Here is a 16,157-nt window from a genome sequence, read left to right on the forward strand (position 1 = left end):
GCTATTATTTTGATGTCATTTTTTGGGCACTCATCGAACTCTCGGTCTAGTACCTCATAGAACATGTTTTTTTCATTATTCTCTTTTTTTTTGTGGGAGCATGGATGCTAATATTAGCAAACTTTCTATTAAGTCTTATTCGAAATATCCTATAATAAATAGCTTTGAAATCGATTACACTATGTTTGACCTTGCTGATTACAATAAATCCGGTACCAAATTCGTGTCGGGTAGGATGTCCACTGTAGTAAATATTGCAGTTATTTTTTTCCAGGATGCCTGAGCTAATCCACCTCAGTTCCTGTAAAGCAAAGATATCTGATTTGGCATTATTTATTTCTTGTATGAGCAGAACTGTGGCTCCAGGCTAATAAAGGTTTCTTACGTTCTACGAGAAATATTTTAAATCAATATCCTTATTTTGTTTGCGAGTTCGTCGTAGGTTAGACAGTCCGGTTTCTTTCTTTGTAGCTCTCATAACAAAAGGTTTTTTACAGGGTTGGGTAGTTAATCCACCGCCAAACCCTCTTTTCGGAGGGCCATTTTACCAGCTCTCGTCAGTTCCCGATCCAACTTTCCACCTGGATTAAATACCGGATCTCCAGCTGGGTTGCTCGGTTTACAAGGGACACCAGCGTGAAGGTTGAGAGTCGGATTTAAGTAGTAGAGGCTAATTGCAGTGAACTGGAACGGACTCCATGTTTTCGCATTCTACTCCTTTATCCCCCTATTATGTGGTCTCCTAAAATTCCAGTCCAGACGTTAACTTTTTGAGGATATTGAGTTCGGTAAACAACACTTCTGTGCTGGTTTTCTCGCTCCCAATATCTTGTAATGGAAGGATTCGTCTCCCCACCAACGAAACAGAAGATTTATCATTAAAGAAAATATTTTTAATAAAATGGGGTTCATCATTAGCCTTCGTTATTAGAATTTCACAAAACTCCATTATTGGAAAGTAGTCGTCTTGATAAAGCTGCTGCGTTCTCGAATATTTAAAATTCTAGTAACCGTGCTTTTTTTACACTTTCGTTACAGTAACATTGCAAACATCTAACTCCCTAGCAACGCTTCTACTTGAACGTGTTAAATCTACTTCGGTTGTTGCACAAATTTGTGTTTCCCGGTAATTCTCTTTTCTCAACTTTTTCGACACTTCTTGAACGTGACATTTTCTGCAATTTTTCAGGCAACAATAACTCTCAAAATTTGTAACAGTATTATGAACTGACTGTACACAAGGAATTTATCTCCCCTCAAAAAACACAGAAAATAAACCTGCACACTGTTGTGCAAAATTACTACCATAAAACCATTTTATTATTTGAACCTTTTCTGCAATCGTATAAACAGACATTTTGTTTACAAAAATAATTTAAAAATCTACGCTGTTATTGCTTTAAACAACCACTGGAAAGGTTCGTGGAAAGTCGACGGCGCGCTTTGCTGCCATTTATAGTGTGTATATCTAATTTAAAACTTAACGTACGGTATCTTCTTATAGAAACGAATGAATAAAATCAGTGCAGTCTAGTAAGTAGTACATAGATCTTCCATTGGAGCATGTTCAATTATACAATACCTTAAAATTTTTATTTACCAAGATACTCGAGTCACTATATCATCGGTCGACTTGAAGCCCAGGTTTTTCCAAGAGCTTTACCTTGAGCCCTTTCTTGTCCTTACCAGACTATCATATGAATCGTCATTAAATTACATTGTAAATCACGTAAAAGTGACTAAGAAACAAGTCTTGATAGGAGGGAGATTGGTCGTACATTAATTTTTCTTAGAAACCCTCTCGCGTACACTGATCATGCTGTCTCTAAGAAGTTAAATGTATAGGTTCCGATTATTCTTAATACCCTTTCAAAATTTTGAAAACTATTTTTAAAAGATCCTTATTTGGTATCAAGAAAAGAATATTGTAGAACTGGTTTCACAAATAGCTCTGAAATATTAATAGTAAAAACCGATAATTAACAAATTAAAATTATTACTAAAGTGATAATAGTGATTTGTAACATTTTTTTTATAATTAAAATATTAAATAATTTTTAATCCTTTTACCCCTATTTCTGAGACGCCGATGGCCGTATTTGCAAATAATATATACGCGGTTGGTCGTGTTTACCATTAGAAAAATTCTTTGGAATATACTGTCTATCTCAAAACAAGGAAGGTCCGACTTATTATTCTCGTTAATCCTCGGTTTATTCTTTTCGGTTTCAGGCGATTTCTTTTTGATAAATTTGGTAAACATCATTGAAAGTACGTTATAGTAACTTTTCCGAGAGAACGTAATTCAGAAAGTTTTATGCATCTTACGTTTCCAATTGCTAGTACCGTTCTTTACCTTGAACCTTTTATCTTCCTAGAAATACATACCGGTTGACTTGTCATTTTTAAGTGGGGGATATGCCACCTATTTTTGGGGAAGCTTGTGAAATTTTTAGAGAAAGAACGGCACTTCTGGCAGGGTGATCTTTGCGTAAAGGCGCTTGCTGATATTACCGTCCCTGTGTTACCTTACCATCTCTGTGAATTTTTTCTTTAAGCGTGTACACACTTATTATTTCAGTTTCTTAATCTAATACCATATTAGATTAAAGATTGATATAAACTACGTTTTAGTTAAATAACTTCAGTGTTTAATACAAGTAAAGTATTTAGCTTCAGTGAAGAGTGCAGCAGTCATCAAGCCTTATCGTAAGTTATCATAATCATTTTATCTTCAACTATCTGGTCGAATCTCCGTCGACTATTTCTTCTCCTGTAGTTAAGGTTAACTACTGAGTTAACATTTAATCAAGGAGCATTTAATATTTTTATACGAACTTTCAATCAGCTATTAAGAACATCTAAATTGCGAACATTTAATTTTAATTCTCAGTTAATCATTAATTAACAGTGCGATATAGATAATTTTCTTGAAACCAAGTGTGGATGGTCTACTTTTATAATACATAATTCTTGAAACCTTTTGTATTCTTTAGAATTTAAATTTAATCATTTTGTATTTGCTATAATTGTTATACATGTTTAACCCATTATCTCGAGATAAGCCCATAAACAGCAGAGAGATTTCTTTAATCAACTTAAGTTGAATATTTCTAAATACTATCAAGCTCTCTTCGCTGAGAATTTAAAGTGTGTATGATTTTATTATATTATTGTATTTATAAAGGTATTTCCTAATTAGAGTACTGTTTATTGTTATATCTATACCACGATTTAATAATTGATGGTGCATTTTTTTACATGTGTGTACATTCAGCTGCCTATATCATAGTGGTGTTGAATATATTGTTTTGTTTTATCAATGAATTTTATTTCTCGACTTCTAATAAGTTTCCTGATATAACAATACCTCTGAATGTTTGTCTATTATATTAAATAATTATTATACTTTCGACCAGAAGAAAGATCAGGCTGATTAAGTTTTGTAGGTAAGTAGGTGTACGGAGTCCACCTAATATATTTATTATTTGTTTATATAGTATGTTGACCGAGTTTATTTAGTAATTAACGGTCGATATATTTCCTTGGATGTGGTCTCAGAACCTAAATATCTTTCCTTACCTCTTTTCTTTTCTAACGTTTCTTAATTTTCTCCTTGAACCCAAAAAGTTAAGTGGCGCCCTGTTTCTATCTTATCTTATTTTTGGTAATTTTACCATCTTCATTTTTGTTTATTTCTATTCTTTTCTAATATCTCTTATCCTGTTCTACCTTTACTTATTTCGTCCGTTGGAGCCATTCCCGGTTCCAAAAGCTAGTTTCGAACCCACGACTCGCTCTCCACCAACCATCTGGCTGCCGTTCGCAGTGTTTCCATTGGTGACCTTTCTAGCGCCATCTAAAAAAGGTTTCCGAGGTTACAGATTGTTTAAGTGCAGGAAATCATACGTGAGTGAAGAAAACTTTGATTTTGTTTAATTGCATGATAATAAACTGAATAAATTATTGTCCTAACTAACCTAACAATTTGGTTAGAATAAAAAGAGCAATTATCAAAATTTGGTTTCTCGTCAACTTTTAAATAAAACAGATCTGTACTTAGTCGAATTGATAAAACCGAAAAATCGAAAACGACCAAAATGAATACTAATAACGGCCATGTTATTATTGAGACTGAAAACTCACCAAACACTAGAAAATACTCCACAGCATTGATTAACTCAACAATATCTTTTACTAGCAAATAGCAGGCAATTATCTTTTCTGCAGTAGAGGGCCTCAAATAACAAGATTATTTATTAGAACTCGGACCACTTGTAGATCCAAAAAAACATAATTTTTTATCCAGAATTTCAGACAACCATGTTTGTATATACTCATCAAGTAAATCAGCCGTAGACAAAGTTTTAAAAGAATATAATTCCATTAAAATTAATAACACAGTAATACCAGTAAGAAAGGGTTACCCCGTCACAAAGTTCCTTATTCTTTCCAACGTAAGTCACACAATTCCACATAATTTATTGGAAACCGAGTTAAAAACTGTTGAATTACAGCTAATGTCACCTCTTACATTCTTACGAACTTGAGCAACCGATCCAGCGTATAGTCACATACTTAGTTTTCGAAGGCAGGTGTATATATCTCCTCCAGAAGATAGTTTTCAAATTCCCGATACATTAGAAATTAATCATGATGACTTAAAATACTGCACATTTCTTACAACAGATACATTATGCTATAAGTGCAAGCAACCAGGTTATTTTGCATCTTAATTTGCCGGCCTCCAACTCCAAGCTTTAACTTCTTTATATGCTAGATCACAACAACAAAGTTCCTCTCTAAACCATTCCTCAGACAGCAATAATTTAAATGAGTCTATATCAAATATTACTAACCCTGAAATGATATGTGAACAAACACCAATTACTCCTATATTTAATAAGCCCAATGAAATTGTAACACCTAGCCCAGAAGATACACCTGATATTACTTATTTCTCAGAACCAAAATCTTACTTTCCAACACCTGTTCCAAAAGTTCCAAAGAAAAAGTTGAAGTCGAAAGACAAACCCTCATTAGAATTTCGAGAATTGCCCTAAAATATAACCAATTTTATTAACAATCAAAATACCAAGTTCCCACTTGATAGTCAACAATTCACTGATCTGTTAGAGAACTCTCACGGTAGTAGTGATGCATTAAACATTGCTTAAGACTATACCCTACATATTCCATTTCTTATAGAAATGATAAATGAAATACATTCGAAGGCTGAAGATCGAAATATGAAAATTAAATGTACTAGACTAAGTAAAAAATTAACTAAACAACTGCTCGAACATGTTGGTTCATCTGACTTGACAGTGATATATTTCAAAACTAATTATTTAAATAAAAATATAATTCATGTATAATAATATTTTACAGTAGAATTTAAACAGTTTTTACACCCACCTACCCTTATTTCAGGTACTTATTAGGAAATATTCACCTGATATTATGTGTCTTCAAGAAACTAATTTTAAAAATAACAATGCGTATAACTTGAAGTTATATAATGTTTACTATCAAAATAGACAGACAAATCATGCTAGTGGTGATGTTGCGATATATGCTAAAACCGATTAATAAGTAAACAGAATCACAATTAATACAAACTTAGAAGCAATAGCAGTAACAGTAACAATAGGTACTAATCAAAAAATGAACATATGTAACATTTATATTTCCCGAGCCAAAATATCCAAGGAAATGAACTTAATCACTAAAATTAATTCTTGGGGACTTTAACAGCCATAATCTTCTATGGGGTTCCGAAAAAACAACTCAAAATGGAAAGTTATTAGCAAACGTAATCAATAGCCTGAATTTAACAATAATGTACGACGGAGCTAAAACTCTTTCGACGCAGCTACTGTAAATTTTTCAGCTATTAACTTGTCTATTTATGACCCATTGACGTTACTAAATCACACATGGCAAACCGTAGACGATTTATATGGAAGTGATTATTATCCAATTATACTAACAAAAATTTTCAACCCCCCAAAAAAGACCAATCCTTTGCAAAAGTGGAAAATTAAGCAAGCCAACTGGAACATTTTTAAAACAAAAATTACTGAAGAAATATCGAATATCCCTATAATTGAAGAAGACATAAACTTAACTTTAAAATTATTTAATATCTTAATCACTGAAGCCGCCACAATTGCAATAGGAAAAAACAAAGTATACAACAAAAACAAAGTAGTTGTTCCCTGATGGAATGAAGAGTGTACATTGACAAAAAAACAAAGTAAAAAAGCTTTAAATACAAAAAACCAATGAGAACTTGATAGAGCTGAAGCAAAAAGGGCATATACAAAATTAATTACTACCAGATCTAAAAAAGAGTCTTGGAAAAAATACTTTTAAACTATAAACAGGAATACAAATATGTCATCAGCATGGAAAAAAGTTAAGAAAATATCTGGCGTCAATACACAAAATGGAATAAAATACCTAGAACGAAATAGAAACCTAATTAATGAAAACAAAAAGTTGTAGAAGAATTAGCTGAAACATACAGACAAGAATCTACAAATGAAAATTACAGCAATACTTTTTTACGATATCGGGACGAAGAAGAAGCAAATCCAATAGAAATTATAGCCAAGAACGATGATATAAACACCCCAATTAACAAAACAGAACTATTAGAAACAATCCAAATGTTAAAAGATTACCAGGTCCAGATGACATATCCGCAATATTCTTAAAACAGTTACCTAACGAAGCTTTGGACTCCCTATTGAATATTTCTAATACAATCTGGTGTAAACAAAAATTTCCTGACTAATAGAGACAAACTATTGTCATCCATACACTAAAACCTAACACACCGGCTACAGCAGCAGAATCATATAGGCCAATATCACTTACATATTCTACTTGCAAACTGCTAGAGAAAATAATAAATAATAGACTTATGTGGCATTTGGAATATTACAATTTACTTATACCGGAACAAGTTGGATTTTGTCCTTTGATATCCACTATAGACAATGTTTTATATTTAGAAAGTCAAATTAATGAAGCCTTCTGTAACAAACAGAAATGCATAGCTGTTTCCTTTGACATCCACAAAGCATTTGACTTAGCATGGCGACACAGAATATTAACAAAGCTGCAGACTTGGGGAACTCAAGGAAACATGTGGGCATTTTTAATAACTTTCTAAATGAACACAAATTTTCAGTACATAGTAATGGAAAACTTTCTAGTATTAAGTCTCAAGACAATGGAACACCACGAGGATCTGTAATTAGCCCTACACTTTTTTTAATAGCAATGAATGATGTTATAAAATATCTCAAGAGACCTGCACAGGCTAAATTATACGCTGATGATATTATAATGTTTATCAAAGGAAAAAATATTAACTTAATGGTCAAACTTTTACAAGAAGAACTAAGTAAAATCTAAGGTTGGTCTAACAGGAGTGGATTCTATTTTTCAGCTGACAAGACAAAATATATTATTTTTTCCAAAAAGTCTATTTACACTAACATACCTGCTTTGAAATTCGGTACAAAGTTTTTGAAACGAAGTACAGAAATAAAATATTTAGGCATAACATTCGACGAAACTTTAAGTTGGAAATCACGTATTAAAAAATTGGCGATATCATGTCAAAGTGGTATAAATCTTCTTAAATGTTTAGCCAACAAACAATGAGGTGCTGATTGATATACAATATTACTGTTGTATAGAAGCCTAATCCGATCAAAATTGGACTACGGATGCATTGCATATTCTTCAGCGTCGAAGTCAAATTTAAAAATATTGGACAATATACACAACAATGCATTACGCATTATCTCTGGAGCTTATAGAACAACTAGTGTTGCAAGCCTCGAGTGGGAACTTGAAGAGCTATCATTACATGAACGACGGAAATTACTTAGGCTATCTTATGCTTCAAAACAATTATCACTACAATCTGACAACCCTTTTCTTAGTCAGTCATCGTTAACAAATATCAATATAAAAACACATTTACCAGTTCAATTTAGGATCAAAAACATTTAAAACTTTATTGAAATTTTTAACTTTCCCTCAACACATTCAGCAAACGTAAACACGTCACCTCCCTGGTTAATACCTTTGCCTATTTTAAATTTAGAACTATCATCTAATCTAACTAATCATTATATCATAAATCTGAAACTAATCCAGAAATATTTATAAACAATTATAAGAGAATACTTTCTTCTTTACCTGAATATATTCAAGTTTACACAGATGCATCTAAAAGAACTTCTGGTGTAGGATCATCATTTGTTATAAGAGACATAATAAAAAGTTTCAAATTGCCTACAAAATCCACTGTGATAACTGGAGAAATTTATGCAATATACAGAGCTCTAAATCACATACAAATAGTCAAACCAGATAAATTCCTTATTATTACTGACTCTATCAATTCTCTCCATATACTGTCAAAAATGTAGACCTGCAACCCGATAGCTAAATGCAGCAGCTGGAAAACAAAACAATAGTCTTCGTGTGGGTACCATCACATATAGGCATTAAACAAAACAAACTAGCTGATAACAATGCTCGAGAAATAGCAAATTCCCCAAATATCAGACCAATAATAAAACCATTAGCAGAAGATCTCAATCCATACTTTAAACAAAAGCTGATATGTAATTGGACTAAATGTTGGAAAGAAAAATCCTTAAAATTTAAAGAAATTAAACCAAATTTTGGACGATGGAGTAACAAAGTCCCTAGCCGTTTCCTTCAGGTTGTATTAACCAGACTCTGATTAGGACACAGCAAACTCACACATAATTATCTCATGAAAGATGAACCTCAACCACAATGTACGAGTTGTGACGTGCCGTTAACAGTGAAACACGTATTAACGGAGTGTCCCAAATAGAGTGCTGAAAGACTAAGTAATAAAATTCCATCAGTTATAAGAGATATTTTTAGTGAGTGTACCAGTGAAAATATTATGCTATTTTTAAGAGACTGTAACATATTGAACCACATATAAGTATGTTATCTATTTGTTAATTGTAATCATTATTGTTTACATTAAATCCATCCGCTAATAACCAACATGGTTGATGCGGCTACCTTTAAATAAAAAAATCCTTTTTCCTAAATATCCTATATTTACGTTATCTATAAAACTATTTAAAACCCCCTTGTAACTAAGTGTGAAAAATATTTTTAATTTTATTGATAATTTTGTATTATAAAACTTAAAATATGGATGAGAAGAAATCATAAACAAGATTAATACCGAATTTTATCAAATAAACTATATGAAAATTCGATAACCCCTTTGGTGGCTAGTTACATATCTGAACATTGTGTTGTTTGTTACTTTTTCTTCGACATTAAAGATAATCAATATGAAGTTTCCTGTAGTGCTGATATTTATTGGGTTCCTGTGTATTTGGGTAAGAACTAGTTGAATATACACACCACACATAATATAGAGATCTTTTGTTAACCGAGAAATGACGCCTTTAACCGGACATTATATATATTTATTATATGTGACAATTAAACTTTTTTTATATTATTATACAACTTTTACAGATTACAAAAAATTTTTTTTCTGGTTTTTCCAATATTCGTGTATTGACGCCAAATGGCACCAAAAGTTTTTCGTCCAAATATTACTACTGCATGGCCAACAGTTAGTCGCTGGAAAGAAAAATCTGAAACATAAAATTTGAAAAGGGTTTTAAAAAAGAAGTGCCCTTACGTGATAGTATACCAGAAAAATTTTAAATTCTTAAACAAGAACGAAATGAGAGACTTTTGAAAGAATTGTTCAAAAATTTACCACAATTTTTGTCACCACAATTTTATTATTATTTGTACTGGTTAAATTGTAATAAACTATCATAGAGAAAACAAAAATAAACAAACTGCAACAAGGTTTTATAACCCTAAAATACTAACGTTTCTTTAACATACGTAAATGCTAACTATACGTAAATTTTACGTACTCACTGATTTAGGTCTAGTATTTTCTTTTTATTTCATATCTAATTAAAACAAAATGGTTTAGTTTCAAGAGAAGTTTATTTAGGAACGATACAAACAAAAAACATTGAAATATTAATGATCCAAACATAAACAATATAAAATAGATACTATTGACACAGAACAGAATCATATAATAATATGTATACGATAAACCTGTGCATATAATAAACATTACAAATATAGAAACAATAACCTTCTATTTATGTACACATTACATAAACATTTTTATTTGATGCTCTCCACACAAGGCACTCCCACACTTGTAACATTTGGTAGTTGTCATTCGTTTCTTTGCTGTAGAGCATAAACTACAGTAAGTCCGTTTTCCTTTCCCTTTGAGACCTCGGCGGTCTTCAGCAACACGCGTTAAATTCAAAAGCATGGAAAGACTCTCTTTGAGACTTCTTAATAAAGTTGGTACTGTTTGGAGTCTTATTTGTCGCCATGGCTTCGTTAATTGTTGATGAAGTTTCAGCATAAAATTTAATCTTGGTAATGGCTTCTGTTTGTTTTTAGTTGCATTTTGATGGTAGATTACAAAAGCGTCTACTACTGAAATATTTATTATATAAAAATATGCATAGCGGCCACCTTTTAGTCTTCCTATTACAGCAAATATCCTGAGACGTATCTACAGCCCCAATTATATGTATGGATTATTTCGGGTTTTGTTGTTTCATGATTAATGTTTCCAGAAAAATGCATGGTTAAAAGTCGAAGAAATGTCTTATTTTGCTTAGGTTTATAAGAAAATAAAGTCATGTTTTCATCGTACACAAACATACTTGAACCGCACTTCCAAGTTGTTATCGAGCAGTTCAGGAGGTATTTCTCCTTTATTTTTCCGGAGTGTTCCGACCATTGTCAAATTGTAAGAGGAAGATAATTATTTATTCGCAAGAGGGATGCTGGAAAACCAGTTGTCCAATGTTACATTACGTCTACTTCATGTAAAGCTCCCGTCAGGTTTGTGACAAAATGTTCTGCTAAAGGAATGCCGTTGTTTACAGTAGATTTACCTAGATACGGTGTTACATTTATTACATATTTTGTAGCCACATCGCAAACCATAAGTATTTTTATGCCGTATTTACAAGGTTTGTTTGGCATATACATGCGAAATGGACACCTGCCACGAAACCCTAGGAGTTGTTCGTCGATTGTCACATGTGAACTAGATTTATAATTTTTGACACAATTTTCAATGAACATGTTCCAAATTTAAATATTAGAGCAAAACTACTTTCTTTTTCACGTTCTTCTCTTGTTAAAAAGTTATCAAATCGTAAAGAATTGATCAAAAAGTTAAACCTTTCTTTACTCATCGTTGCTGTATATTTATGGCCACAATAAGTGCTATCAAATAAAACGTTAGCTGAGAGGTAGCTTTTTTTGTCTGATACTTCTCTCGTAACTCTGCAATTTTTTCGTTTGTACGTAGCAACTTCGTCCAGAATCTGATCTGTAAAAAATAAATTAAAAACATCTATAGGTTCTATAGCATCTTTAGCTAAGTTGGTTGGACCTGGACGGATATAAACACTATTTCTGGATGCGACTTTACGACCTTCATCATTTATTGGTAAATTACTCCACTTATAACCGTTTTTACCTACTAACGACTGTTTATCCGATATTATAACAGACGATTTTTGTTTAATACGGTTATCAGTATAATATGTTGATTCTGATGACGGCTGCTGCCTAATTTTAATTCTTTAACGAGAGCATGTATTTCTTGTTTCTTTGTGAGTTTCTGCTGGTGTATCTGCCCAGGTGTTAGCTAGTTTTGTAAAAATATTTTCTTCGTCGTGTGTAGGATCATAGTTTCTATCTTCAACACTATCGTCGCAATTGTAAATTGTAATAATGAATTCCAAAGAAGAAAAGAGATTACTGCATCGTCTCAGCGAACCCAGAATATGCACTAGACAGTAAAGATTCGGACAATGATGAAATTAGTGAAAATGAAATTTTGAGAAATAAAGAGTTAAATAATAAGCAAGAACCAGTACCTGAAAATGTTTCCATATCTGAAGATTGGCAAATATCTGATCAGCAAAGGATTAAAAATATAAATTATAATACGAATTCCGAAAAAGTAGATGCCAGCCCTTTTGATTTTTTTGTTTATTTTTTGATGATAAAGTAGTATCCCTGTTAGTAAATCAAACAAACAATTATGATTAAAAATGTTTTGTAGGTCCCAATATGAAGAGAAATGCAAGAATTAAAAGCTAGTTACTGACAAATCGACAAGAAATACATACCTTTTTAGGCATACTTATGCGGATAGGTTTAGTAGATATGGCCTCTCTGGCTCATTATTGCAAAAACTCATAGTTATATAAAAGCAAAAGTTTCATAACTAATAACGAACAAAAAGGTTTGAAATTTAGTACGAGAGTTTAATGGAATAGACTTTGAGAAGCAGCAACAGAAGCTCTAAAAAAACGCAAAGTCATACTTAACAAAAGAAACAACAACAATACACTATGGTTCAAAAAAGAAATAAAAGAGAAATGTAAAGAGAAACGAGAGGCCTACCCGAAGTACAAAACATTAAATACTCCAGAATCCCGAGACACTTATAGAAGAACACGAAATAAAACAAAGCATTTGGTAAGCAGAACAAAAACTGACTACTGGGAACAGTGTACGACAGACAAAGTAACCAATGAAAAAGTATTACGGAGGATGAACACAACCGTAAATTTGGTCATTATCGTGAAGGGCCGTAAGTTGCAATAGTTACGACATAGAATCAGAAATCAAGGCAGATATGAGCTACTACAATGCATTTTCACAGTAAAATTGAAGGAAAAAGGAGCCTAGAACGGAGAAAAATATCCTGGCTTGCTAACCGTAAAGTATTGTATAGAAAGACCTAAACACAGCTATTCCGTATAGCAACAAACAAAGTCATCATAGTCAGAAGGATCACCAAAGTTTGGAGCGAACAGGCACCTTAAGAAGAAGAAAAATATTATGCAGACGACGCCGCAATACAACAGCCAAGAAATACAATATAATAATATCAGCAGAAAAAACCAAATATTTGACATCCAAATACCAACTACGATGTAAAATCGAAATTGATGGAAAAATAATAAAGCAGGAAGCAAGGTTTAGATATCTGGAAATAGATATAACTAGCTACGGAGATGTTAAAGAAGAAGTACGACAACAAAGCTTAAAAGCAAGTAAAGCGGCGGACTTTCTTAATGACACAATCTGAAAGAACAAACATCTAAGGCAAGGCACAACAATAAGAACCTATAAAGTAACAATTGGACCTATATTAATATAGCCGGCGGAGACAAGACCTGCCACATCTAAAACGAGACGACTACTAGAAACAACAGAGACGAAAATACTATGACGAATGATATGAAGAACATGCAAGATGGAAGACATAAATGGGTGGGTGACAAAACGAAAACATGAGTGGAACGAAGAACACATTAGTATAATTACAGAGGATAGGATAGTACGAATAGCATGAAATAAGTCAGCAAATGAACGAAGAAGTATTGGTAAACCAAGAAAAAGATGGTGCGATAATTTAAATAATTTAGAAGGCTACTATTGAAAAAGAAACAGACATTATAGGCTACGTACAAGAAGGAAGATAGTAAAGAAGAACTTTAGATAAGCATACCTTCGGCGAAGATATATTTTTGATATCACACGTTACTGACAGACGACACAATGAGACCATAATAAATATCGAACCAGATTTAGATAATCTGCAGTTACCTAATATATTGCGAAAAATGTAAGAGATTATGAGGGAAAATTTCGTATTTTAACAATCACGCTTAAAACGGATAATATAAAATTCAAGAAGTAAGAATGGCTAAATAACAACAATTTGGCGGCTCAGAGTATGACCAAAAAGGTTTTTGTAGTTGTATGCAACCACCAACAACATATAGAAAATATAAACAACCGTTTTGATTTAAATAATAGATACAAATTTTTGGGTAAAGGACCGTTTTGATAGAGTCGATTGATTCAAATATTAAACGACTATTACCAGTCCGAGTAGGTCATTATTTATTCCTTAATAGTGGTTTTAAAAAAGACGTCGGTATTAACCTCATCGGCAGAAAGTTATTTTTAATTCTTACATCAACATAATTATTTCAATATGAACCAAAATTTAGCATGCTAACCGTTTTTATTTCTGATAAATCTTATAAACTTATATTTTAATATTATACACACGCACGATATTTTAATTTCATCTTTTTAGTATCTAATAGAAACATTTTGGGTATTATTTCGTTTTTATGTCCTTCTAAATCTGGCACTCTGACAGATCGTAACTTACCTTATAACTTATTATAACTTAAATACTTACATAATTAAGAATATAGATAGAACAAGTGATGGAAACTGAATACTTGGGAATAAAACTGTCAAGCTACGGAAAAGTGGAAGAAGAAGTACTAAGACAAGTAAACATGGCAAACAGAGCAGCAGGATGTCTCAAGAACACAATCTGGAGAAACAAATACCTCACAACGGAAACGAAAACCAGGATATATAAATCAACAATAAGACCGATAATGACGTACACAGCGGAAACAAGAGCAGATACGGCGAAAACACAAAGACTACTGGAAAAAACAGAAATGAAAGTCTTACGAAAAATAACAAACCAAACTTTAAGAGACAGAGTAATAAGTGAGGAAATACGAGCGAGATGTGGTATAGAGGAAATAAACGCGTGGACCAAAAGAAGAAAAGTGAAATGGAATCAACACATCGAAAGAATGACAGAAAATAGAATAGTACGAATAGCAAGAGACAAATCGCCAAATGGAAAAAGATCATTGGGACGACCGAGGAAAATATGGTCAGACAACGTCAATTAAGGCTAAAAACCGAAGTAAAACAGGCATCTTGCGTATATATAAAGTGGGAAGAAGAAGAAGAATAATTAAGAGTAGGTATGATACAGGATCAAACCTCAATGGTGGAAAACCTGGGACAAGTCATGAAAGAAGCTCTAAAAGGCAGTAGAATAGATCGTCGAGAGGTAAGCAGGATGCCATATTGGTGGAGTGGGGACATCGAAGAGATCAGAGATGATTGCATAGATAAATTCTGTTTTTGTCGAGCAAATCCAGCTAATCGAAATAAAAAACCGCCCACAAAAGAAAGAACTCTACAGAAAAATTCATATAGAAAAAAAGAAGGAATTGGAGAGAACTGTGACAAGCTGAATGAGGACACCTTCATTCAGGGATATAGAATCACAATAAAAAAGTTTCATGAGTACCCCTCATACGAAATGCCACTGGACCAAAAGCTTAAGGTAACACAAGAGCTTTTTCTGTCCGGCAGATGGCATTAAGTATGGACGAACGAGGGAGCTGAATGGGCCGTACCCTTTATCATAGATGGATTAGTCGAGGCATTGGACTAGACCAAATAATGCCCGAAGCGGTAAAAGGACGTACGAAAGCTGGGTGTTTTTGGAGCATATGAGTACATTGATTGAAGCAACGACGTTTCCTGAAGCTTGAATATCATCAAGGTTGGTACTGCTTCCCAAAACTGGGGAGATATATCGCCCCATATGCCTCATGTGCCAAAACACAATCTACGACACGATTGAAAGATCAGAAAGCCTATCCCCGAGACAATTCGGATTCTGCAAAGGGAAAAGCACAATTCATGCAATTTTGAGTGTATTCGAGGCACTGCACAACATTGGAGATGAATAACGCAAAGCGGCTCTACTGCTGTAGATAATTCAACCCTCTGCAGTGGAAAGAGGTGATGCGGGCATAGAAAGAGAGGGAGTGTCCTTACTATCTAATCAATGTGATGGCGGAATATCTTTCAGGGAAAAAGATCGTGGTTGAGAAGAGCACACTCGTTAACGTAATGGCTGGAGTCCCACAAGGATCGGTCTTGGGTTTGACGCTATGGAACTTAGCATATGACGGGATCATAAACAGCGAATATGGAAAAAGTATAACCCTTTTCGCATTTGCAGATGATCTCGCTGTGCTTATAGTAGCGAGGGACGAACCGGATCTCCGATTTCGGGAAAGACATACAGACAACGTTGTGAAGGACTAAATAAAAGATCACAGACTAGAACTCGCAGCAGAGAAGAT

The 16,157-nt window shown here is 33.2% G+C and overlaps 1 protein-coding gene across 1 annotated transcript in view; it reads left to right on the forward strand.

Annotated features, from left to right (window-relative positions):
- The first annotated feature begins 9,265 nt into the window (after positions 1–9,265).
- The window catches only part of LOC140440632 (uncharacterized), a 54,797-nt gene continuing 47,905 nt past the window's right edge, over positions 9,266–16,157 (forward strand). Inside the window, exon 1 of the mRNA XM_072531003.1 lies at positions 9,266–9,422. Within this exon, the coding sequence (XP_072387104.1) occupies positions 9,375–9,422 (48 nt within the window). The 5' untranslated portion in view covers positions 9,266–9,374. The remainder of the gene's footprint in view (positions 9,423–16,157) is intronic.

This window comes from Diabrotica undecimpunctata, chromosome 5 (genome assembly GCF_040954645.1).
Source record: "Diabrotica undecimpunctata isolate CICGRU chromosome 5, icDiaUnde3, whole genome shotgun sequence".
In the NCBI taxonomy this organism is placed as follows: domain Eukaryota; kingdom Metazoa; phylum Arthropoda; class Insecta; order Coleoptera; family Chrysomelidae; genus Diabrotica; species Diabrotica undecimpunctata.